Consider the following 25,470-nt stretch of genomic DNA (forward strand, 5'->3'; position numbering starts at 1 on the left):
TTTTTTGTATATATATATATATATATCAACATAAAATGGTATTTTTTTAGCAACAGTTTCTAAAAATAGCAACAGGTTTTTGTTCGCCAGTCTAGAAAAGTTTGTGTCTTCCCAAGATCGTGTGTTCAAGGCCTCCTCTTCTGTTAACCATTGTCACAAGATTAGGGATATTCCTGAAAGTAGCTTAAGAATTTTGAAAGTGGTCACTAAAATTTTAACTTGAATTTGCAATATTTTTGGCTTGAAATGATTGGTAAAAAAAGTGGTGAATGCTTTTTCAGAGTTCTAGGGAGGCAGTGTTTGTGTGGGGTGGTCCAAAATGTCTGGTACCATTTCATTATGTCTGTCTAGACTACAAACATGTTTTACATATAGTAAATATTTAAAATGGATATTGTGCATACTTTAAAGTATCATTAGATACTTAGCATGTATATGTTAACCTTTTAGTACAAGTTTAATATATTCAAGATTTTCATTAAGTGTGGTTTTACTGAATAGTCTCAGATAGTCTTTGGAGAATAGGGATGCTATTCTACTCGCCCCAGCGTCGGCGTGAGCTTTCTTGGTTAAAGTTTTCGGCAACCTTTGTTTTTCTTTGTTACTATTGCTTATATCTTACTGTAACTTCTTATTAACATTGTTCAGCTTGCAAACAAAGTGTATGCAGGGGCTGGGCCCATTATACCCAAGGTCAAGGTCACCAATGTTTTATATTTAGGTTATTTTTAAGGTTAAAGTTTTTCGGCAACCTTTTTTTTTATGCCCCCGAATGGAGGCATATTAGTTTTCAACTGTCCGTCCGTTCGTTAGTTAGTTAGTTAGTTAGTTCGTCACAACGTTAACTTTTTGCATGAAGGCACTTTACTCGTGAACCACTGCACCCAGGACCTTCAAACTTCACCTGCTGATAGTACTTATTGAGTACACCACGCCTACTGACTTTGGGGTCACCAGGTCAAAGATCAAGGTCACAGGGGCCAAAGTTAACTTTTTGCATGAAGGCACTTTACTTGCGAACCACTGCACCCAGGACCTTCAGTCTTCACCTGCTGATAGTACTTATTGAGTACACAACCCCTACTGACTTTGGGGTCACCAGGTCAAAGGTCAAGGTCACAGGGGCCAACGTTAACTTTTTGCATGAAGGCACTATACTCACAAACCACTTCACCCAGCACCTTCAAACTTCACATGCAGATAGTACTTATTGAGTACACCAACCCTACTGACTTTGGGGTCACCAGGTCAAAGGTCAAGGTGCTGCGGGGGCATTTGTCACCATTAGTGACAGCTCTTGTTCTGTCATATCTTTGTTACTGTTGCATATATCTTACTGTAACTTCACATAAACATTGTCCAGCATACAAACAAAATATGTGCAGGGGTTGGGCCCATTATACATAAGGTCAAGGTCACCAAGGTGTTATACTTAGGTTATTTTTAAGGTTAAAGTTTTTTTGGCAACCTTTGTTTTTCTGTCATATCTTTGTTACTATTGTTTATATCTTACTGTAACTTCACATAAACATTGTCCAGCATACAAACAAGGTATGTGCAGTGGCTGGGCCTGTTATACCCAAGGTCAAGGTCACCAAGGTGTTATACTAAAGTTATTTTTAAGGTTAAAGTTAAATAGAAATATAATTTGAATTTAGCAAAGTCTTTATACTTTTTGTGCATGTAGTTTCTTGGACTGTTTTTAGCTATTGGAGAGTGGGGGTGCTATTCTACTCGTCTCGGTGTCGGCATGAGCTTTCTTGGTTAAAGTTTTTTGACAACCTTGTTTTTCTGTCATATCTTTGTAACTATTGCTTATATCTTACTGTAACTTCTCATAAACATTGTCCAGCATACAAACAAAGTATATACAGGGACTGGGCCCATTATACCCAAGGTCAAGGTATCCAAGATGTTATACTTAGGTTATTTTTAAGGTTAAAGTTTTTCGGCAACCTTTGTTTTTCTGTCATATCTTTGTTACGGCCTTTGTGATATATTCTTATGCATAAGAACTCAAAACACGGGTTATTCTACGATAAACCACACTTGGAAATTTGTTATTTCAATTCTAACACGACATACTTGAAACAACAGAGTTAGAAAAAACTGGTAACTACTTTTTATGACATGAACTACACTTAGAATATAAAATCAACTACTGGTACTGATGATAAAACTCAGACAGAAAATGAGGCTTTTTACCTGTAACTTTTTTATTTCTGCAAATTGTTATAAATGGTTGGTATCAAAATAAAGCTTAACATTTGCTGAAAAAAACAACAGAGCTGCACTTTTTAGCTCACCTGTCACGAAGTGACAAGGTGAGCTTTTGTGATTGCGCAGCGTCCGTCGTCCGTGCGTGGATGCGTAAAATTTTCCTTGTGACATCTCTTGAGGTCACATTTTTCATGGGATCTTTATGAAAATGGGTCAGAATGTTCATCTTGGTAAATTCCAGGTCAAGTTCGAAACTGGGTCTCGTGCCATCAAAAACTAGGTCAGTAGGTCTAAAAATAGAAAAACCTTGTGACCTCTCTAGAGGCCATGATTTTCAATGGATCTTCATGAAAATTGGTCAGAATGTTCACCTTGATGATATCTAGGTCAAGTTTGAAACTGGGTCACGTGCCTTCAAAAACTAGGTCAGTAGATCTAAAAATAGAAAAACCTTGTGACCTCTCTAGAGGCCATATATTTCACAAGATCTTCATGAAAATTGGTCAGAACGTTCACCTTGATGATATCTAGGTCATGTTGGAAACTGGGCACGTGCCTTCAGAAACTAGGTCAGTAGATCAAATAATAGAAAAACCTTGTGACCTCTCTAAAGGCCATATTTTTCATGGGATCTGTATGAAAGTTGGTCTCAATGTTCATCTTGATGATATCTAAGTCAAGTTCGAAACTGGGTCACGTGCTGTCAAAAACTAGGTCAGTAGGTCTAAAAATAGAAAAACTTGTGACCTTTCTAGAGGCCAGATATTTCACAAGATCTTCATGAAAATTGGTCAGAACGTTCACCTTGATGATATCTAGGTCAAGTTTGAAAGTGGGTCACGTGCCATCAAAAACTAGGTCAGTAGGTCAAATAATAGAAAAACCTTGTGACCTCTCTAAAGGCCATATTTTTCATGCGATCTGTATGAAAGTTGGTCTGAATGTTCATCTTGATGATATCTAGGTCGGGTTCGAAACTGGGTCACGTGCTGTCAAAAACTAGGTCAGTAGGTCTAAAAATAGAAAAACCTTGTGACCTCTCTAGAGGCCATATATTTCATGAAATCTTCATGAAAATTGGTCAGAATGTTCACCTTGATGATATCTAGGTCAAGTTTGAAAGTGGGTCACGTGCCTTCAAAAACTAGGTCAGTAGGTCAGATAATAGAAAAACCTTGTGACCTCTCTAGAGGCCATATTTTCCATGGGATCTGTATGAAAGTTGGTCTGTTCATCTTGATGATATCTAGGTCAAGTTCGAAAGTGGGTCACGTGCCATCAAAAACTAGGTCAGTAGGTCAAATAATAGAAAAACCTTGTGACCTCTCTAAAGGCCATATTTTTCAATGGATCTTCATGAAAGTTGGTCTGAATGTTCATCTTGATGATATCTAGGTCAAGTTCGAAACAGGGTCATGTGCTGTCAAAAACTAGGTCAGTAGATCTAAAAATAGAAAAACCTTGTGACCTCTCTAGAGGCCATACTTGTGAATGGATCTCCATAAAAATTGGTCAGAATGTTCATCTTGATGATATCTAGGTCAAGTTCGAAAATGGGTCACGTGCCATCAAAAAGTAGGTCAGTAGGTCAAATAATGAAAAAACGTTGTGACCTCTCTAGAGGCCATATTTTTCTGTATGAAAGTTGGTCTGAATGTTTATCTTGATGATATCTAGGTCAAGTTTGAAACTGGGTCATCTGCGATCAAAAACTAGGTCAGTAGGTCTTGAAATAGAAAAACCTTGTGACCTCTCTAGAGGCCATACCCTTGAATGGATCTTCATGAAAATTGGTCAGAATGTTCACCTTGATGATATCTAGGTCAAGTTTGAAACTGGGTCACGTGCCTTAAAAAACTAGGTCAATAGGTCAAATAATAGAAAAACCTTGTGACCTCTCTAGAGACCATATTTTTCAATGGATCTTCATGAAAATTGGTCAGAATTTTTATCTTGATAATATCTAGATCAAGTTCAAAACTGGGTCACATGAGCTCAGAAGCTAGGTCACTATGTCAAATAATAGAGAAAACGACGTCATACTCAAAACTGGATCATGTGGGAAGAGGTGAGCGATTCAGGACCATCATGGTCCTCTTGTTAATATGACTTCATTGTATGCTAGTCAAAGTTTACTGGGTAACCAGGCTTATATCTTGTTTCTGTGAAATCATTAATTTTCATGGGGGACTAATTTTCATGAATTTCATGGTTTAGTCAATCCATGAAACTTAAATCCTAACAAACAAGTAAACTTAATATTCATGTATGAAAGCTGTAATCCACAAAGTCATATCCCACAATATAAACCTTTTTGTCAAAACCATGAAATGTCATGTGCACAAAATAAAAAATAATCATATTTGACCTGTTCAAGTATAGATGGCCAGTGAGTATTTGGTGCTAAACCTTTACCCTGCTAAATTTCTAAAATGGACTGGTCTATTTTTCAATTTGGGCAGTACCACTTATTATTAAAAGGGCTGTTCACTGAAAATCTACTTCTGAATAGAGAACAGTGCAGATTAAGATCAGCCTGCATGGCCACAAAGGCAGAATCACTCGCCACCAGAGATATTTGTTTGTTTCAGTGTAAGATTAAAATATATCTTAATACAATGCAGTATCTTCATGTGTGGTGTTGCACCAAGTGAATAATTTATGTAAGGTCTGGTGTTCATGAGTGAAAGGTATTTAATCTTACGTGTATGGTTTCTAACCAAATTTTGACTGACTTAACCATGTAATCTACCAGATTAAATAGAATTAGAAAGCACCTAAAATAAAACTAAATTACTAATTATTTAAAAGTAAAAATTGTCAAATTCATGTCTGCTGAAATAGCCCCTTTCAGCTAAAACATAAAAATTTTATGCCATTGAAATAAAATGCTTGCACCGTATATGATACTTATCATGAATATTCCTAATCATAATAAACCCCCACCTCTGGTTCAAGTGAAGAAATTATCGCTTACTTGTGGAGAACAAGTTATTAAGTACTGGTATAGAATACAGGAACAATGGTTTGCTTTACTTGACTGTTGTTGCATAAAGTAACAAAAGTTACTTTAACCCTTACCCTGCTAAATTTCTAAAATGAACTTGTCTCTCTTTCAATTTGGACAGTACCATTAACTGTTTAAAAGGGGTGCATACCAAAAAGATTTTGGCTGAATAGCGAACAGTGCAGATCATGATCAGACTGCACAGATGTGCAGGCTAATAATGATCAGCACTGGTCGCAAAGGCAGAACCATTCATGTCAAGCATGGTAAGGGTTAAAGTCACACAGTATTTCCGCTGCAGAACATTTGCATATTTCTCCATACAAAGATAATAACCTATAATTATTTTGAATTTTTGAGTGGCATTGTTTGCCAATATCTGCAAAAATCAAAATATCACGAACAATATGACACCAGCAGCTTTGTGTTTGACTTTATAGACAGCAAGTACAACAAATCTTACGTTTGAAATTGTACATTTTGTGAAAAGTTGTGTACTGAAATAAAATTTTTCATCTTTGGTGAACAAAGATATCTATTAAATATGTAAGATTAGTGAAGTACACAGTTTGTTGATCCATGATTACATTTCACCAATCAGACCAAGTCTGCTGTTATTTTACTTGGTTGTGTTCTAGGCTTGACAGCATCTTCTTACAGATTTATTGACTATAACAACAGCAGTCTGTACGTGTGGTGTGGAGGCTGTAAAAACCTCCCCATACTTTGATTCAGTCTTGTTAGCTCACCTGAGCAATGTCCGGCGTCTGTCGTCTGTCTGTCTGTCTGTCGTCTGTCAACATTTAGATTGTGTATGCGATAGAGTCTGTATTTTTCAAGTGATCTTCATGAAATTTGGTCAGAATGATTGCCTTGATGAATTCTAGGTCGAGTTCAGATATGGGTCATCTGTGGTCAAAAACTAGGTCACTAGGTCAAATCAAAGAAAAGCCTTGTGTATGGGATAGAGGCTGTATTTTTCAATTTATCTTCATGAAATTTGGTCAGAATGATTGCCTTGATGAATTCTAGATAGAGTGCGAATATGGGTTAAAAAGTAGGTAGGGAAATAACCCTTGATAGTACTAAAGTATAAAATAATAGTCACTGCCGTTATGGAAATATTGAACTGTTTGGACACAACAGAAATATACTGTAGCTAAGGTAAGTAACTCTTTAGACAGTACTGAAATATAAAATAAAGAGTTATTCCCCACAAAAATTTGCTAAATTTTTGACCGTACTAACATGTAAAATGAGAATTACTATCCTTAATTAAAGATCAAGTGGGGCTATGCATGTTTAATATAAGAATATAATTATGTTCAATTTAATTTTGTGTCATATGAATGGGATATGAAATTATCTAATTGCTGTATTAAAAGTTTTCTTTCATACTCATTACTGAAAAGATTTGTTGTAATTTAAGAGCTCTTTCAATTTTACATTCATCAAGGAAAAATACACTGCTGAAAAGAACTTAAATCATTTTTTTTTTTCAATTTAGTTGTTTTGCTCAAATCACCTGACCTGTGCCTTTGAAGTTTCTTTGTAGTTGGGAAGTTTTCATCAAAATGTTTTACTGACACAAAAAAATGAGGAGTAAGACCCAGGATCAGATAGACTATATGAAGTAGTTTTTCATTTGTACAGCGTATTTTATGCACCAGTTTTTCACATTTTTTTTATCGTTAGATAATCCTCTTTGTCTCCTAAGACAAGTATAGGGGCTTAGGGAGGCATTGGGCCTTCATTTTTGTCTTGTAATCTAAGTCTGTTCTGTGTGGCTCCAAAACCTGGTGATAGTATGCAGCTCTCTTTTTCTTTATCAGATGCTTTTTCCTATCTTCATCTTCAAACTGCCAGCAGCCATTATCTCTCCTAGTGCTTCATTAATCACTGCCGAACACAAGTACCATGTGACCATAGATATCACATGACTTGAAAAGAAATTCAAATTTTTTTTTTTCTATATATTTTTTTTATCATATTTCTTCATTTTATCGCCAACATTGGCATTAAATCTCTAAAAGATACACAAATCTATTTCGATAACCAAATTCTAATATCAAATGATGAAAAAAAATGGATTCATCAAAATCTAGATAAAAATGGTTGTGATGGCCGAAGGGGAGACCATTGCGTAGGAGACTGCTTCTTCCTCAGTCCTTACCGCAGCAATCCGTAATCTGTGGTCATGTGAGTTGGAGGATTTGTTGGACACAGGTGTTTATGAAGATACAGGTGTTTATAATTCTTCATAAATAGGGTATTCTGAGATTTTTGACTTCTTTTTTCCCTGAAATATTAGAAAGAAAATATCTATCACAATAAAATATCCTACAAAAAAAACAACATGAAAATAGCATAGGAATATAATAAACCCTTCGGAAAATAACCACAAATGTTCTAAAATTACACTGTGGTTAGAATCAGATGTTCAGCATTGTATGTTTTATAATAGAAAGTTTTTTGTATATTGATAAAAAGAAACATTTACTTTGTAGTATATCTGTCTTCCTGTTTGACATTTTTTTTTTATTTTATCAAGATGAAATTGTCAAGGTCATTCTACAGAAAAGGGTTAATTGATTCTTTTTAACCAGGTTATTCAAAGTTGAAAGCCTGGTTGTTATACTGGTGGTTACTAAGCATTGTGTTGTGGGGGGGGGGGGGGGTGCTGGTGGACCAACATCAGGTTGTTCATTTCTGTTCAGTAACTTTAGTTTGGGTCAAGATACTGAACTGAAACTTGGTTGATAGGTCACTTATAGTTAGACCAAGGCTTGGATTGCATAATGGTCAAGGACAAGATCACTGTTACTAAAAATAAAAATAAAATTTCTACTCAATAACGCTTATAGAAAAACCAATGTTTGGATTGCATATGGGGTCTAGGTCAGCATAACATACCCTTTAAGATTTCCCATTGTGCAGTGGTCTAGGATGTCATCTATTGCAGAAGTTTTGGAAGGCATTGCACGGGTCCTTTGATCATAAAAGGGCAAAAGTATGTGTTGTATGTATCTCTAGAAGTGTTTGACCTAAGGTCATGAAATATTATAGGAACGATGTTCAGCATGTGAAGTTATGCATTAGAATTTCATTCAGCAAGACCAGAGTTATGGGTCTTGACTAAGTCAGAAATACGTATTAAGGGCATAAAAGTTTGTGTCGCATAACTCAAAACTATTTGACCTATAGTCTTAGATCTGATAGGAATATTGTTAAGCATGAGAAGTTGTGTACCTTGGATCCTGTTCTGGATTTCACAAAGACATCCAAGGGTCATGGCCCTTGACAAAATATGCTTAAAAGGCCTTTAGATTGCATTGCACATATCTCAAAAACTATTTAACCTAGACTCATTAAACATTTAATATTTAGGGGATTGTTCTATAGCTTACGAAGTTGTGCACCTGATGTTCTGTTTGGAATTTCACACTGCCAAACTGGGGTTATGGTCATTGACATCAATAGTAAAAGTATGCATAAGGGCCTTAAAAGTTTGTCACATATATCTAAAAAAGCTGGAGTTTTATTGCGGATTTCACTCTACCAGACCAGAGTTATGGCCCTTGACTTAGTCAAAAATATGCTTTAGAGGCCTAAAAAAAGTTTGTGTTACACAATTATGCAAAAGACCTGGAGTTATGAAACTTAACAGAAATGTTGCTCAGTATGTTAAGTTGTACACCTAGGGTTTTATTTGAGATTTAACCCCTCTACTTTCACACCGTCCCACCACACCCCTAACTGCAAAAAAGCAACTCTTGATTTCTTTTATCTTGTTTTATTTATGGTGTTCTGTAGTATCCATAACCTCCATCTACATGATTCAAACACCCAACCCAAGGTACTGGTAATACAAGTTTACTTACTTGTTTTGTAAACAAATACTATATATATAGTGACCAGTTTCGCACCTTATTTTGTTTTTGTTGGGGTTTTTTTGCGGGGGTTTGGGGGTGGGTGGGGTTTGGTAATAAAGAATGCCACAGTGTCAAGGTCACTGTCACTAAAAACAGAATTTTGTTTCACTGGGATTCTGAAAAGGTGGTTTCTAGTTTATTACTTTAGTTAGGATTGGTGAAGAACTAGCTTTACTAACTTTAACTTTAGATTTTACTTGGGTCACTCTTATGCGATATTGAAAAAAAAAATGGAAAAAAAAAATCGACACTAAGGAAAGAGGAATTTATGGAAATATGTTACAGAACATTAATCATGGTGTGAGATGTGCCAATGACTCTACAACATGCTATAGATGCATATTTCATGCACTCGTATGGAACTCGGTAACTTAATTACTATCTTTATATAAATTACACTTCAAAGACAGGTGTACTGCCCCTATGATGGGGGTACGTTAGTCAGACATATTGGGTTTATTGAACTGATGAAAGAAGTCCACATTCTCTGTGTCAAGTCAGCTAGATGTACGACACGATATATCGCGGAGGGTTGTCATTATCGCCATTCTTCAAGTGCAGCCCCATTGTCATCGGGCTCGATATGGGATAGCGTTACTTGTGATACTGTAGAGTAGGTCTACCCGCTATCTCTCAGAATGGAAAAAAAATATATCAAAATTTGCGCCAGTCATCATGACAAATCCCCATTTAGCTTTCAACTCAGACGCTTAAATTGTTGTTCCTTTTATTATTTAGGGGTTTGTTTTGACGCTTGCCAGTAAATGATTATTCTCTTCATTATTTAGGGGTTGTTTGCTATTTGTAAAGTTGTCAAAGTTGCAATTTATTTAGCACTCGGAGTGATTCATAAGCAAATACCGATAAAGATTATTTTGCGATGTTTAAAGGTATACAAGTGTTTGCAGTGTTTACAGGGCCAAAGGGGAACCGGCCTCACTTTTCTAGCCCTAAAACTTCATTATCATCATCATCATCATGATCATTATCAAAGTTATCAATATCATAATTTATAATCGTCAAAATTGCCCATTTAAATCATACATATGTTTGTTACTTATTATAATTGCCATATATATGAACATTTTATTTCTCATCATATTATTTCAGTATTGAAGTATGCAAAGCTGCCCAGGTAGCCTGTTAAAGAGAAACAATACTTTAATATGTCATAACTTTGCTTTAAAGGTATACTAGACCAATATTTCTCGTCATATTATTTCAGTATTGAAGTATGCAAAGCTGCCCAGGTAGCCTGTTAAAGAGAAACAGTACTTTAATATGTCATAACTTTGCTTTAAAGGTATACTAGACCAATATTTCTCGTCATATTATTTCAGTATTGAAGTATGCAAAGCTGCCCAGGTAGCCTGTTAAAGAGAAACAGTACTTTAATATGTCATAACTTTGCTTTAAAGGTATACTAGACCAATATTTCTCGTCATATTATTTCAGTATTGAAGTATGCAAAGCTGCCCAGGTAGCCTGTTAAAGAGAAACAGTACTTTAATATGTCATAACTTTGCTTTAAAGGTATACTAGACTAATATTTCTCGTCATATTATTTCAGTATTGAAGTATGCAAAGCTGCCCAGGTAGCCTGTTAAAGAGAAACAATACTTTAATATGTCATAACTTTGCTTTAAAGGTATACTAGACCAATATTTTATATTGAAAGCATGAACAAATGCTACATATAGTTTATGTAAAAATGAAAGATTTATGTGCTTTAATAGTACTTTGCATTAGGTTGAAAGTGGAACACACTGTAAACATGTACAGCTGAACACAGTATAAATGTGTACTGCCACTAAAAACTGGAAGTTTTTTAATGAATTGACTGTTACTGCATGACATTTAAATTATGAATGTAGCTCTACATACACTGTTAATATGTATTTAGTAAGGACAGATATATTTCATGAGAATTTTCTACAATTGAAATAAATACCTATTCCTAAATATAAAATATTTTCGTGAAAGATAGCCATTTGATATCTTTAAAAGAAGTTTTCTTCTATTGTTGGTAAATTTCTCTAAAATGTTCTCTACCCAGTATATTAATTTCATTTATTTGGTAGAAAATATGTTGATTTATAACTTCCATTAGGCTTTGTTAAAATCTATAATAGTACTTTTTTTTTCATAAAAATGTCACTAAAATAATTTATGTGACTTTCCCATCAAAATACATTACCACACTTGTTGGTCAAACTTAAGGTTTTATTCAAGCAGAAATCGAACAGGCTACTACCTGTATGTCTTTTTTATGTTCTGAAATTTTTAAGGTATGAACAAATTTGTTGTAAACATTAACCTTAAGCCCTGATCCTAATCTAGAGATCAGAAAAGCTAATTAGGTTTTAAGCCGTATTTGTAAAGTTGTAATTTTGTCATTGACCACCTAATTGACCACTGGACCATTATTACTGACCATCTGTTATCTTTCATCAACTTTAATGTACAGTAGCTTAAGGGTTGACCAGTCTGGAAAAGGTGGACCTCCAGACAAACAAAATATTAACCTGAAAACTGGGGTGACTGGACACTGTTACTTGAGTCATTTTGTTTTTTCACCTCAGACTAGAGAAGACCCTATTGTTATCAATGTTTGATAAAGTTAGTAAGTTTTGATTTGGACTTTGCTACTGATGAAAAAGAAACCATGTTGACACAACCTTTTTGCTGCCGTATACCACTACACATTTGCCCAACTACTGAATTTAATTCTTTATTGTTAAGACTTAGGAATATATTCATTAAAACACAATTATTTGGTAAACAAACAACATCTTCACCAACAATCTACCTGTCCATTATACGTTCTATCGTACTGTTCCGTGCGACTGGATACTATTCTCAAAAAGTTGTCCATCTTAAAAAGATGAATGCCTTTTTTTAAAAAATAAAAATAAACAATTGCTGATTGCATCAAAACAAATTTTATTTAACAGTTCTTTGAAAATGGTGATTTTTTTAGGGTGTTTAACTGTCCAAAAAATTGTCCCTTTATCATTTCCATTTCCAGAATTCGAGCATCTGATTGGTTCAGAGTGCAGTTTCAAAATTAACCAATGACAAGGTTGCATTTTGAGACTGGTTCCCGTACTTAATTTTGTAACCTTTGAGCCAGGTTTTTCTTAGAAAGCATACACTGAGAAAGATTCAAATTAACTACTAGATGTCTACACAGTTCATGTGTAAACTAATTAGTATAAACTAACCTAATTAACTAGTTTGCACTTGGCAGAAACCTCATTGACCTTATTATAAGACACAGAAAAAAGAATATCAGACTAATTATTTTCCCCTCCCACAAGCTATAAATAATAGAAACAATTATGGTTGCATATGTTTCTTACTGGAGAAAAATGGAGGTACTTATTTGATGGATGACAATAAAAGACTGAAAAAAGTAGTCCAGACTATTTCTTAAGAACCTGCAATAATGGGAGTAACTATTTTATCATTACACAAGTACTTCTGAGAAGTAATAATAATAAATTGATTATAAGGGTGTCATTAGTTAATAATTATTTGTTTACGACAGATTACCATATTCCCTCAAATAAAAGCCCCTGAGGCACTATGTTTTTAAGTTAAATTTTGACTTTGTTTATTGAAGAACTATTTGTTACTTTATTTGTAATACTGCTAATATATTTTGGAACGCAGACAAACTACATAATAACATTAACTACTGTATTTTCAACAAATGAATTCTACTGTTACTGTTAAAATATTTGCATTGCATGTTGGCACTGTGGCTGTTATTACAATGCAATATATTACATGTGCTATTGTCCTGTTATCACAGTTTAATATATTATATGTGCTATTGTGCTGTTATTACAGTGCAGTAAATATGTAACAGTGCTGTATTACATTTGCTATTATGCAGTTACCACAGTGCAGTACATAATATGTGCTATTGTCCTGTTATCACAGTTTAATGTATTATATGTGCTATTGTGCTGTTATCACAGTGCAGTAAATATGTAACATTGCAGTATATTACATGTGCTATTGTGTAGTTATTACATTGCAGTACATAACATGTGCTATTGTGCTGTTATCACTGTACAGTATGTTACATGTGTTGAAGTGTAGTTATCACGATACAGTATTACATGTGTTGTTGTGCGGTTATCACAGTGCATTATATTACAATGTGCTATTGTGCTGTGATCACGGTGCGGTGTATTACATGTGCTGTTGTGCAATTATCACAGTGCAGTGTATTACATGTGCTGTTGTGCAGTTATCACAGTGCATTATATTACAATGTGCTATTGTGCTGTGATCACGGTGCAGTGTATTACATGTGCTGTTGTGCAATTATCACAGTGCAGTGTATTACATGTGCTGTTGTGCAGTGCAGTGTATTACAAGTGCTATTGTGCAGTTATCACAGTGCAGTGTATTACTTGTGCTGTTGTGCAGTTACCATAGTGCAGTGCATTACATGAGCTGTTGTGCAGTTATCACAGTGCAGTGTATAACATGTGCTGTTGTGCAGTTATCACAGTGCAGTGTATTACATGTGCTGTTGTGCAATTATCACAGTGCAGTGTATTACATGTGCTGTTGTGCAGTGCAGTGTATTACAAGTGCTATTGTGCAGTTATCACAGTGCAGTGTATTACTTGTGCTGTTGTGCAGTTACCATAGTGCAGTGCATTACATGTGCTGTTGTGCAGTTATCACAGTGCAGTGTATTACATGTGCTGTTGTGCAGTTATCACAGTGCAGTGTATTACATGTGCTGTTGTGCAGTTATCACAGTGCAGTGTATTACATGTGCTGTTGTGCAGTTATCACAGTGCAGTGTATTACATGTGCTGTTGTGCAGTTACCACAGTGCAGTGCATTACATGTGCTGTTGTGCAGTTACCACAGTGCAGTGTATAACATGTGCTGTTGTGCACTTATCACAGTGCAGTGTATTACATGTGCTGTTGTGCAGTTATCACAGTGCAGTGTATTACATGTGCTGTTGTGCAGTTACCACAGTGCAGTGCATTACATGTGCTGTTGTGCAGTTATCACAGTGCAGTGTATAACATGTGCTGTTGTGCAATTATCACAGTGCAGTGTATTACATGTGCCGTGTGCAGTTATCACAGTGCAGTGTATTACATGTGCTGTTGTGCAGTTACCACAGTGCAGTGCATTACATGTGCTGTTGTGCAGTTATCACAGTGCAGTGTATTACATGTGCTATTGTGCATTTATCACTGTACAGTATATTACCTGTGCTGTTGTGTAGTTATCACTGTGCAGTATATTACAATCATGTGCTATCAGTATATTACATGTGCTGTTGTGCTGCTATCACAGTGCAGTATATTACATGTGTTGTTGTGCTGTCATCACAGTGCAATGTATTACATATACAGTAGTAATTCAATTACATTATTCTTTTAAGATGATCAGCTTGAAATGTTCTGCTCTTATAATGTTACTTTACAGTACTGTGATATCATTAATATTGGTGGAGGCGAGTATTCATGGATTTAGTAGTTTAGTCAAACCATGAAATTAAGTCCAAACAAACAAATGAAATTACTGTTTATTTTATTGACTAGATTGGGAACCATTAACCCTAATCATGCTGGACACAATTAATTCTGCCTTTGCGACCAGTGTAGATCATGATCAGCCTGCACATCTGTGCAGTCTGATCATGATTGCACTGTTCGCCATTCATTCAGTATATTTTAGGTAAGCACCACTTTTAACAGTGGTATTGTCCAGATTGATAGAAGGACAAGTTCATTATGGAAATTTAGCAGGATAAGGGTTAATTCATATCCGCACCAAGTAGCCATTTTCGTCAAAACCACAAAATTTCATACTCACAAAATGAAATGTTTTCACAGTATTATTATACCTTTGCATTAAAGGTAGTACTGTAAACATGCATACAGTTTAATACATTATTTTCAGGTGAACTCATTAAAACTATTGTACATTTGGTGATACAGTTTGTAACAATTGTAACTTTTTTTCCATCATCTAAAGCAGCAGCAGTAAATAAATTTTTCAAAAGTAAGTGTTTTCAGCACAAAACTGAAACACCTAACTAATTGTACGTGCAAGTTTCAAACAAGTTTCCAAGGGAATGTTATAAGTCTTTATAGAAAAACATGCATTATTTGAATTTTTAAGGTTTTTTGTTTCTCTGGCCTTTTTTTTTAAAGTCATGCTACAAGTTGGTAACATAATAAAGTGAAATGTTATAAGTATGGAGGAAATGAATGACCGTATAACACATAAGAGCATGCTTATGAAAACTGTAGGAGTCGCATAATTATAATATCGTAGCTCGTAACTTGTGTCTTTTTGTCCACTTTGATAACAATTTAAAGCCAAAACATCCTGTTGATCAGGTACGTTTAATATCGGTAGTTAAACTTCTGTACGAAATTAAAAACTTTTTTAATATTACTTAAATGCACCAGTATCTTTAATCTACTTGTACATACTAAAAGGCTTGATTTTAAAGATAAATTAAACATTTTATATTCATATATTTAATATCATAATCTTATAAAACTTGCTACATCTATTTCAAATAAATTCTATCAGATACTTGTATCGTAAGAATTGTATGAATGGATTTTGGTGGCAAGTCAATCGTAAACTGTAGTGATTTTTGATTGGCTGACGTAGATTTCATTCATACTAACCTATTAGAATATGACAGTATTACAATAGAGCGACTAGTATTTATATAGTGTGCCGCATATTCAGGTATATCTGTACCATATTCACTCTGGGAGTATATAAACACAAATTACATTTGCAAACTAGATCTGTTAAAGAGAAATATTACAAATAATCTTTCACTCTCTTGCTAACACTGTTATGATATTTTTATTTGCAAAGTGTTATCAAAAGTTTTTCCAACTATTTTTTTTTCAGATGTTTTTATCTGACGGGTAACAATTTATAAAGAGAAGTTTAAATATTTGTGCATACTTGAGGAAGGATGCAAACTTTGACAGTTTTACTATTTAATGTATCAAAGTGAAATTAACATATTAATTTTAACGCAATTTTGACCTTAAAGTAAACAGGAAAACGAGAAAGCATGCATAAATATTGCATTTGAAATACGAAAAAAAGGCATTTAAGGAAAATTAAGTATATATACATACATTTTAGAAGAGACGGAATAAATTGATATATTATTGGAAAGTCGTGGACATGAACTTTGTTAACAAACTTGTGTGACAATTTTAATAAGGCGTTAATTTTGTATTATTGAAAATTAGGCAGTTTGAATGCTATTGACATCTTGCAGATATGTAGGAAATAGAGAATATTAAGAGACTGTTGATAGAATCTTAAATTATTGAAGATTATTTTTAAACATTTGAAAGTGATTGAATTCAAATTACATGATGTGGGTTGGAGTGCAGTTATTTGAGGATGGTTTACAAGTGAACAAGCAGTTTCTAGTGACAGTTGTCATTCTTACGGTAAGAGATTTTTTTTCTTGCATTTTAATAATTTGTAAACACTGCAGACAAATTTATTGCTTCGATTTAATGATTTATCTATTGGAATCATATCGCATTTACCTTATTTCTCATTAGTAGTGGGATATGTTTATAGCTAATGGTGGGATGGAAGTGGATTAATTTGCTGCCTCTTGAAGAGAAGTCAAGATATAAACTGCTGATATTGTAAAACAGTTCTGCTTCAATCATCATATTATGAACCAGTCTGTATCAGGAGCGGGGTGGGGGTGCTGTGTACTTTTAGTGTAGTAGCAGCGTACCAGGTAGAGGTTTGATGTTTGAAACATGACCTGTTTCAAACCATCTTGGATTGTAATTTTTGAATGAATCTAATGGGGTCGCTGAGAGCACACAGTTGCTATATATCGGTTGGCAGTTGGATGTTTGAAACCTTGATGTTGAATATTGTTATAAATTGCTATTATATTACGCGCATCCAGAATTTCTCCACCCTTTGATGTCAATTACTGAAAAAAATGTCTTTTGAAGGTGTTAACTGCACTAAGGAGCAATCCAATTTATGTCTCAAATTTCCGGTTTTATTAAGAAAGTGAAAAATAAAAAGATAATAAGCAAAAATGAACATCGGTTTTATGGCCTACAGGTTAGTTTGGCAGACAACGTAGAGTCGAGTTACTGCTTTGCAACAGTTCTTTTCTCAAAGGTTTGACATGTCATAGAAGATAAATGTTTTATAGGTTAATGTTTGAAAGTTGAATAGCTTTTGTCATTTAATGTTTACATATATTTACACAAAGATAATATATTAAGTTCAAAGATAATTTTCGACGATGTTTGTTGTTTGTTCGTGCGGTACAAAATGATAGTATACATTTACGAGATGCAGTTTTTGTTAAGAGGACTTTTTTTTCGCAATGAAAATTATAAAGCGTGAATCATTCTATACTACATACGTGCTTTAAACCTGTTAATTATACGTCCTGTTCTAAAGACCGCCGCTTTGAAATATGACATACGGTGATACAGGGAATTTTCCGTCTTATATAAAGGGCTGTATAAATCAAAATATTTTGTACCCTACCCAGAAACTGTGCCTGAAAGAAAGAATATTTGGTTTTAAAAGGACAAAGGCCAGAGTTTTTTCACATTTTGTTTCTCATACTTATTTCCAAATAGAGGTCCAGAGGAAGAAAAAATATCTGAAAATGAATATTAAATATTTGAAATCTGTTGAAAATTTATGAATTTTTGCCAGCTGATCAATGTTTTGTATAAAAATGTCTTTGTAGAAAGTATGTATTGCTGTTAGCATAACACTTGTCCTCTCAGGCCTTAAATATAAATTATGTATTTCCGATGTTACTTTGGCTGAGACCTAATGAACAAAAAGATATGGTTGTTCACAAAAAAATAGCGCTTGCTTGGTAATAAGAAACAAATAATATTCTAATTAAAACCTAAGTGTCTCTTACCACGGTTTTGATGAAAGCAAAGAACATTTTTACGGCCTTGGAATTATGTATAAAAGATGTTAGCATTTTAACTTATATTAGACTTTTAAATGAGGCAGTTATGATATGTATGTGATAGATAGCAAGAGAATGAGTAACGTACCTGGAAAAGGGGGACCGATGTTCCTAATTACGTTGATGATGAAAATGAAATAAATTTGTCCACCATCTAATTTCTGAATATTGTAATTTGACACATGCTTGTTAAGTTTGATAGACATGTGGTTATATATGTTAAATGCATGTTTTGAATGACAGTTTCTTTGAAGTTGGGCTTATTTTTGGAAGCGCTTTTATGAGGGAATTGTAACTTTTACATATGGCCTTCATTTTTCTATGAATGTTTTGACAAATTGAAATGGAGCAGATTGTTGATTTGCTGTAAAATGACAACAACTGACTTTAATGACTAATATTGGCGTAGCTTTCTGTAGACACTACAGGCATGTGCATGCACACTTTGAGGCATTCTTGTATATAAATATACTACACTACTAGCAGATTTTTCTTACCCATAATGTTACAAAGAGCATAATATATAATAATAAGTGTCATTAATTTTTCAGGGCAGCATGCCCATTAAGACCCCATGTCTGTGTGCCTACATATCAGATCTTACCCAATCTATGCCCCTGAATTATAACACCTTACAGGTTTGCAATTTCGTACAAGGACACCATCAGGTTGGTTTATGAAAGGTCGTTAGTTCAAACCAAGTGCCTAACCCTTAACCTTTAGCTTGCCGATGGCAAGTGATTCTACCTTTGAGACCCGTGCAGGCCAAGATCAGTCTGCACACCCGTCTGTACTGTTTGCTATTCAGTCAGTAAATTTTCAGTGAACACCCTTCGAATAATAAATGGGATTGCCCAAATTGAATGACAGACCAGTCCATTTCAGAATTTTAGCCTGGTAAAGGTTAAAAAGCAATGTGAGTAATTATGGCATCTTTTTCCATCTCTAGAGCTTATATTGTTTTGCTATATTACTTCAGATGTCTGAAATCATGACTTTTTTTTGAGAAAAGCATTCACTTAGTAGAGGAGGGGTAGGGGTGGAGCTGAATAATGTTTAACTTACTGCATGCCAAAAAAAAAACATTATATATAAGTCTGTTTATGATAACCCTTAACAAATGCCATTAAACTCAATTTAATCCATTAAGAATGGCAATTGCCTAATTATTGTTTTACAGTTTTAAGTGGTGGTTCACTGCATGTCTATATTAAATCTATATTAAATCCTGGCATTTTCACTTCCTCTCATTTAGGACACATTCAGTCATTCATGTTCTTTCGAACATTTTTCCCTGATCATTCATTTGTTCTTTCATTTTTTTTAAATCCTTTAATATTTTATATATGCATTGTCTATTATATCAATCATTCATTTATTTTAGTTTTCACCCACTCATTCATCCTTTCATTTGTCAGTTCAACACCTGTATTCACTATTGTAGTGATTAAGTGACTGTAACTAAGGAATCCTGTTTCCGCCATCAAGTTTTTGACCAGATAGACTCGGCAACAATTTGAAATTTCAACTTGTCGTGCTGCAAATTACCATGAAAAGTCAAAAAAAAAAAAAGTTTTTGACACGACAGTTGGCACATAAATTTCAACTTTCGACCCAAAATTTAGCACGATGAATAGAACTTCAAAAGAATTTGTATGTACCTGAAATTCATTTTTATTTGCATTTTTAGATTTAGATTTTTTTAGCCAATTATTCTGCGACAGAGATTGGTAATGGGGATGTAGAGATTTCAAAGATTCGTTTATACAAAAGGGATGTTTCACAGAAAATTTTACAAATTAAAAGTTTAACATTTTGAAGTGTCAGTGACTAACGGCTCAGTAGCACAGAAGTCCTTGAATCACAATGTAGCGTTAGTGTACTGACAGTCCATTGAACCCTGTGGATATATATGTATATATTTGATATGTGAAATGGGAGAATTTATAAACAATTTTCTGTAATTTTAGGAAAAAGAACTGACATTCAAAAGCGTTAATATTTGCTTTGCTGACAGATATGGTTCCTAATTGAAAAAACATCAGATTTAGTTAATTGAACCATTTACATTTTTTCTCAATTACTTAACCCTTACCCTGCTAAATTTTTATAATGAACTTGTCCATCTTTGAATTTGGACAGTACCATTAACTGTTAAAAGGGGTGCATACCAAAAGATACTGACTGAATGTCGAACAGTGCAGATCTTGATTAGACTGCATGGATGTGCAGGCTGATCATGATCTACACTGGTTGCAAAGGCAGAATGAATCATGTCCAGCTTGATAAGGGTTAAAGCCTTGTCTCAAAATTGCAGTAGGTTGTTCATACGTTATATGAGTTAAGTCCACTTTCCCACATGCAAAACTTACATATTTTTAACACTATGATTTGTTATAATGACAACATTTTTAATAAGCTGATGAAAGAATAAAAATGTCACCAAAAATGAATGTCATAAAAATATGTAATGATCTGTCAGGGTAGATGTGACCTTTATTTAAAGGGCACGTGTGCAGGCTCATCTTGGTCTGCACTGGTCACAAAGGCAGAATCACTTGCCGCCAGCAGGCTGAAGGTTAAAATTTTTTCACTCAGACACAGCCTTTACTTAGCATAGCTAGTACATCAATTTGAGGAGGTCTTAGTAGTGTGGGGCTTTGAAAATTATGGCTGCAGGACACTTAAATAAGTCATTAAACTCAATCCACCCACATCTAAACAGAATCCGCCCGTGTGCCTGACCCTTTCACTGCATTTTCATATCATTTATTAGTTTTGGTAACAAAAATTGATTGAACATTTGATCTTTTTTTCTTTATCTTAATTTTTTATGACTGCATAACAAGATATTTTTCAAGTTGTTTTTTTACCAGTATTTTTATGTTCGTATAGCTCCTGCTGGTAGCTTAGAAAAACAAATAGATTTTGCAGTTTTTTCAATTCATTTGCCAATGTAATCTTCTTTTAAAACAATTTTTAGCTTAATCAAGAACATTGATGAAACACCCTGTTGTTTCTAATCCGAAACCCGTAAAAAACATAGATACAGTAGTAAGACTTTGTATCCTAATGCATGTAAGGTTTATCACCCAACATAGATTACAGTGATAGGCCTGTTTGTTGTAAGTTATATACGTGATAAGGCCAGTATTTAGAAAAGAACTGCGTTTGTTTGTTTCTTGTCTTCTTGTCTGGTTAAAAAAAGGTATCTTTTTGTGTGTGTTTCAAAAGTAAAAGCATGTTTCTTATAGTTTTTCAGTTGTGTAACTATTGTCAGATAACCGTTTTGTACCAGTGATCATTTATTTGTCTGTTTCCACTCGCAAAAGGAACACTTGCTTTGTGCCTCTTGGATAAATTTTCCGACCAGCTGTCCACACCCAGCAAACTGAGGGGGCTAAAAGAATAAAATTTTGATATGAGCCATGCCATGGGAAAACCAACATAGTGGCCTGCGCATCCGCACAGTCTGGTCAGGATCCATGTTGTTCACTAACAGTTTCTCTAATAGCAATAGGCTTTGAAAGCAAACAGCATGGATCCTGACCAGACTGCACAGATGTGCAGGCTGGTCTGGATCCATGCTGGTTGCAAAGCCGCTATGTTGGTTTTCTCATGGCACGGCTCATATAAAAGCCTCCTGTTTCGAAACATAATTACACAACTGCCTCTGTATTTTGATTGAGAAAATTTTGCAGAAATATTCACCAGGATTTACCTCATAATTATGGCAGTATCACACTGAAAACCTTTTTAAGGGACACTTAGATGAAACAGTAGACAAAAAGTTAAAATTTTAGGATTAATATTTCTCTCAGTTTATTGACTTGCTGATCCACATAATTATTCTTACTTTAAAAAATGAGCATGAAACTTCCATGTTTTTCATGGTAACATGACCAATATATGCCAGGTTAGCATAACTCCTAAAGATGCTATAAAATGCCATAATTATACCTTTTTTTAAATATAACTCATTGGTACCCCCAACGAGGTAGGATAATTTGAGTTTAATGGTCAGATTTTAGTCTGGACAATTTGTTACATATTTTCACAACTTAACATATATAACAAATATCGTAGCAAAATTCGATTTGAGATAACATCCTTTGTTTGTTTCCTTTAATTTTCAGAGTATTAAAAACAAAAGAAATAATCTATTGATCTTTTTATCAAAAGAAATACATGAATATCCCTTTAAAAGGCAGCAGTCTCAACATTTCCTGGCCTTGCTACATATGGTGCATGCCAGATAGTATCATATATTGGGTCTGGTTCTAGTTAATGCAAAGAAAATAACAAGCGTTTTCTTGTCAATATGTCTGTGATAGACTGTGCTCCCACAGAAGATAGAGTGTAAAATTTAATAAGGTACCATGTAAAGAAAGTGAAAAGCTGTTTTTGTAACAAAAAAAATATATTTTGGCTGTTAGAAATTTTCGAGAAATTATAGGGCTATGCTGTAATAAAAGTTGTAAGAGATGATCATAGTTTTAGTATTTTGTGTTCCAAAACAGAAGTTCGTTTGATTTGTCATATTTTTAGAAACAGCAGCGATTTAACATGATTGGCGGCAAGTCAGGTTTTGCCTTTGCAACCAGTGCAGACTTAAAGATCAACCTGCATGTCTGTGCAGCCTGATCATGGTCTGCACTGTTCGCTACTTAGTCAGTAAATTTTCAGTGAAAACTCCTTTGAATAGAAATGGTACTGCCCAAATTGAATGATGGACCGGTCCATTTTAGTGCTCCTGGATTCCATACCAGTATTGACCTGCTTGCAACCTCCTCATTTGACTCAGAGATGGGGGAGGAATTTTGTCATCTTGGTGTAAAACTATTGTAAGTGTATTTTACAACAGCTTTGCACTGAGGTGGTGATTTGACACTCAGTAGGAACAGGCTCGCAATATCTTGATTGACAGTCTTATTCTATGTTTACCTTCCCTGGGGCGAGCTAATGAGACAAGCAATAAAGTAAAAACTAAAACAAAAAACATCAAATCTTTGCTTAGGAAATCGAATCTGAACTTTCAATGTACTCCTGTCCTAGTTTTTAGACACCTAAAATATTTTAGAAAAAAGATAAATTATTACAAATAATGAGCTCACAAGTGGGGGCAAGAAAAATAATTCATATTTTGTCAGTCTAATTTATTAATGGGTTTTTCATAATCTCTTTTTTTTACAAAAACTGTTATAACTGTTTAAATATTTTTCTTTCTTGACAGTTGGATCCACTATCAGTATTTTGATAGTTAGTGTGGTGTGAAAAAAAACAACTTATTTTTCTGTTTAGCTAATTATCCATTGAAAACAAAAGTAACCATATCATTAGTAATACTTTACAATTTGTGAGGTATTGAAACAGTGAAATTGGTTGTAAAAATAGAAGTTTAAATATTTTACGATGATTTATAATGGCTGCTTTTTCCTTCCATACTTTCGTTATATTAAAGCTACCTGTTCATAGCTAAAGGTAAAAATTTTGAATATTTTCCATTTATAAAATGAGCCGTGCCATGGGAAAACCAACATAGTGGGTGTTCGACCAGCATGGATCCAGACCAGCCTGCGCATCCGCGCAGTCTAGTCAGGCTCCATGCTGTTCGCTTTTAAAGCCTATTGGAATTGGAGAAACTGTTAGCGAACAGCATGGATCCTGACCAGACTGCGCGGATGCGCAGGCTGGTCTGGATCCATGCTGGTCGCACACCCACTATGTTGGTTTTCCCATGGCACAGCTCAAATGTATTTTGGCATTGATAAGTGAAATCTTGATGTAAATATGTGTAAAGGCCCTTGCAGAATGATAAAATTGTTCATCCTGGATACTTCACTCTTTTGAATCACTAACATTGTACTAAGCAAAGATAAACATTAATCCTTAGCCTGCTAAATTTCTAAAATGGACTGGTCCATCATTCAGTTTGGGCAGTACGATTTATTATTTGAAGGGGTGTTCACTGAAAATTTACTGACTGAATAGGGAACAGTGCTCTGGTTGCAAAGGCAGAATCTTTTGCCTTCAACAGGCGAAATGTTATGTAAAAAGTCAACAAATTTCTGCAAAAGGCCCATCTTTACAAAAGGTGATTTTATCAATTTTTTAAAAGGAAGTGTTGCTTTAAGTTGAGTCTCAGTGATATGACTCTTGTATGAAAAAAGACAATTAAATTTAATAATGTCTTGACAAAAACAATTAAATTTAACAATGTCCTGGAAGTATGGAGCAGTGATGTCTATATTGTATATTGTTTTAAGTGGATAAATATTATATATAGCTTAATTTTGCTGATATGTTTTGTAATTAAACATGACTTTTAGTATTAATATCCATGTGGAAATAAATTTTTATCTTGACTAATAGTAATAGTTTGATTTAGGGTAACTGTGTGTTTGGCTACACCAAAACTGGTGTAACCTTTGAGCTAACATTGTTGGCTTCAATACCTGCAGTAATAATAGCTGTTGTAGACTTCAACCTGCTGTTTGAACTAACATTATAGACTTTTATACTTGTATTAAAAAGTGTGGTATTGGGCTAACATTGCACAGACACTTGGGGTTCGGACCTCCACACACCCCATTCTCCTACGCCCCTGGTTAAGTTTAGCCAATATATTTTAGCATTTTACCATGTATTGAGCATAGATGACGATCATAAAACGCATTTTGTAACATTTCAGCGTGTTTTTAAAAAATGCATTTTTACCATCAATGCTCTCAATACTAAAAGATATGTAACTTCTCACGAACACTAGAGAAACAATAGCCAGTTAAACGTTTAAATGAACCCCTACCAATGAATCACTGGTATTAATCGTCAGATCTGTTACCATTCTGTTAAATGACACCGGTCCCGACAACTGTCGTTTGTATTCCGACGAGAAATCAATAAATAATATAAATCAATCTATCTAAATTCTATGGAACACTTCCTTGCGAATAGATCCCTGCTTTGAACTGCGCATATCATTGCCGGGTACCAAAATCACACCCTGGTACCGGCGCTCCCAAGTACAGGTGGCACTCACACATACAGCGCTCGATAAGCGATTTTAGAGGAGCGGTGGTGTAAGTATTTCTTATTGTATCTCCGGTAATTCAAAACTTTTTGTAAAATGAAAGATATCTGCGCCCTGATGAATAATTGGTGACTATGTTCTGTGAGTGTCACAACATTTCATCTTGAAATAAACAAAATACGGCGAGTTAAACGTGAACGTTTGACTCAAAAATGTCAAATGTCAAAACAACACGTAAAATACTCGGTAAATACTCCAAATGTAT

The 25,470-nt window shown here is 34.5% G+C and overlaps 1 protein-coding gene across 2 annotated transcripts in view; it reads left to right on the forward strand.

Moving 5' to 3' along the window:
- The first annotated feature begins 15,937 nt into the window (after nt 1-15,937).
- The window catches only part of LOC123548381 (A disintegrin and metalloproteinase with thrombospondin motifs 18-like), a 156,186-nt gene continuing 146,653 nt past the window's right edge, over nt 15,938-25,470 (forward strand). For both annotated transcript variants that reach the window (XM_045335586.2, XM_045335587.2), the window contains exon 1: nt 15,938-16,646. In XM_045335586.2, coding sequence (XP_045191521.2) covers nt 16,566-16,646 — 81 coding nt within the window. In that variant the 5' untranslated portion in view covers nt 15,938-16,565. The remainder of the gene's footprint in view (nt 16,647-25,470) is intronic.

Source organism: Mercenaria mercenaria, chromosome 6, assembly GCF_021730395.1.
Source record: "Mercenaria mercenaria strain notata chromosome 6, MADL_Memer_1, whole genome shotgun sequence".
NCBI lineage: Eukaryota > Metazoa > Mollusca > Bivalvia > Venerida > Veneridae > Mercenaria > Mercenaria mercenaria.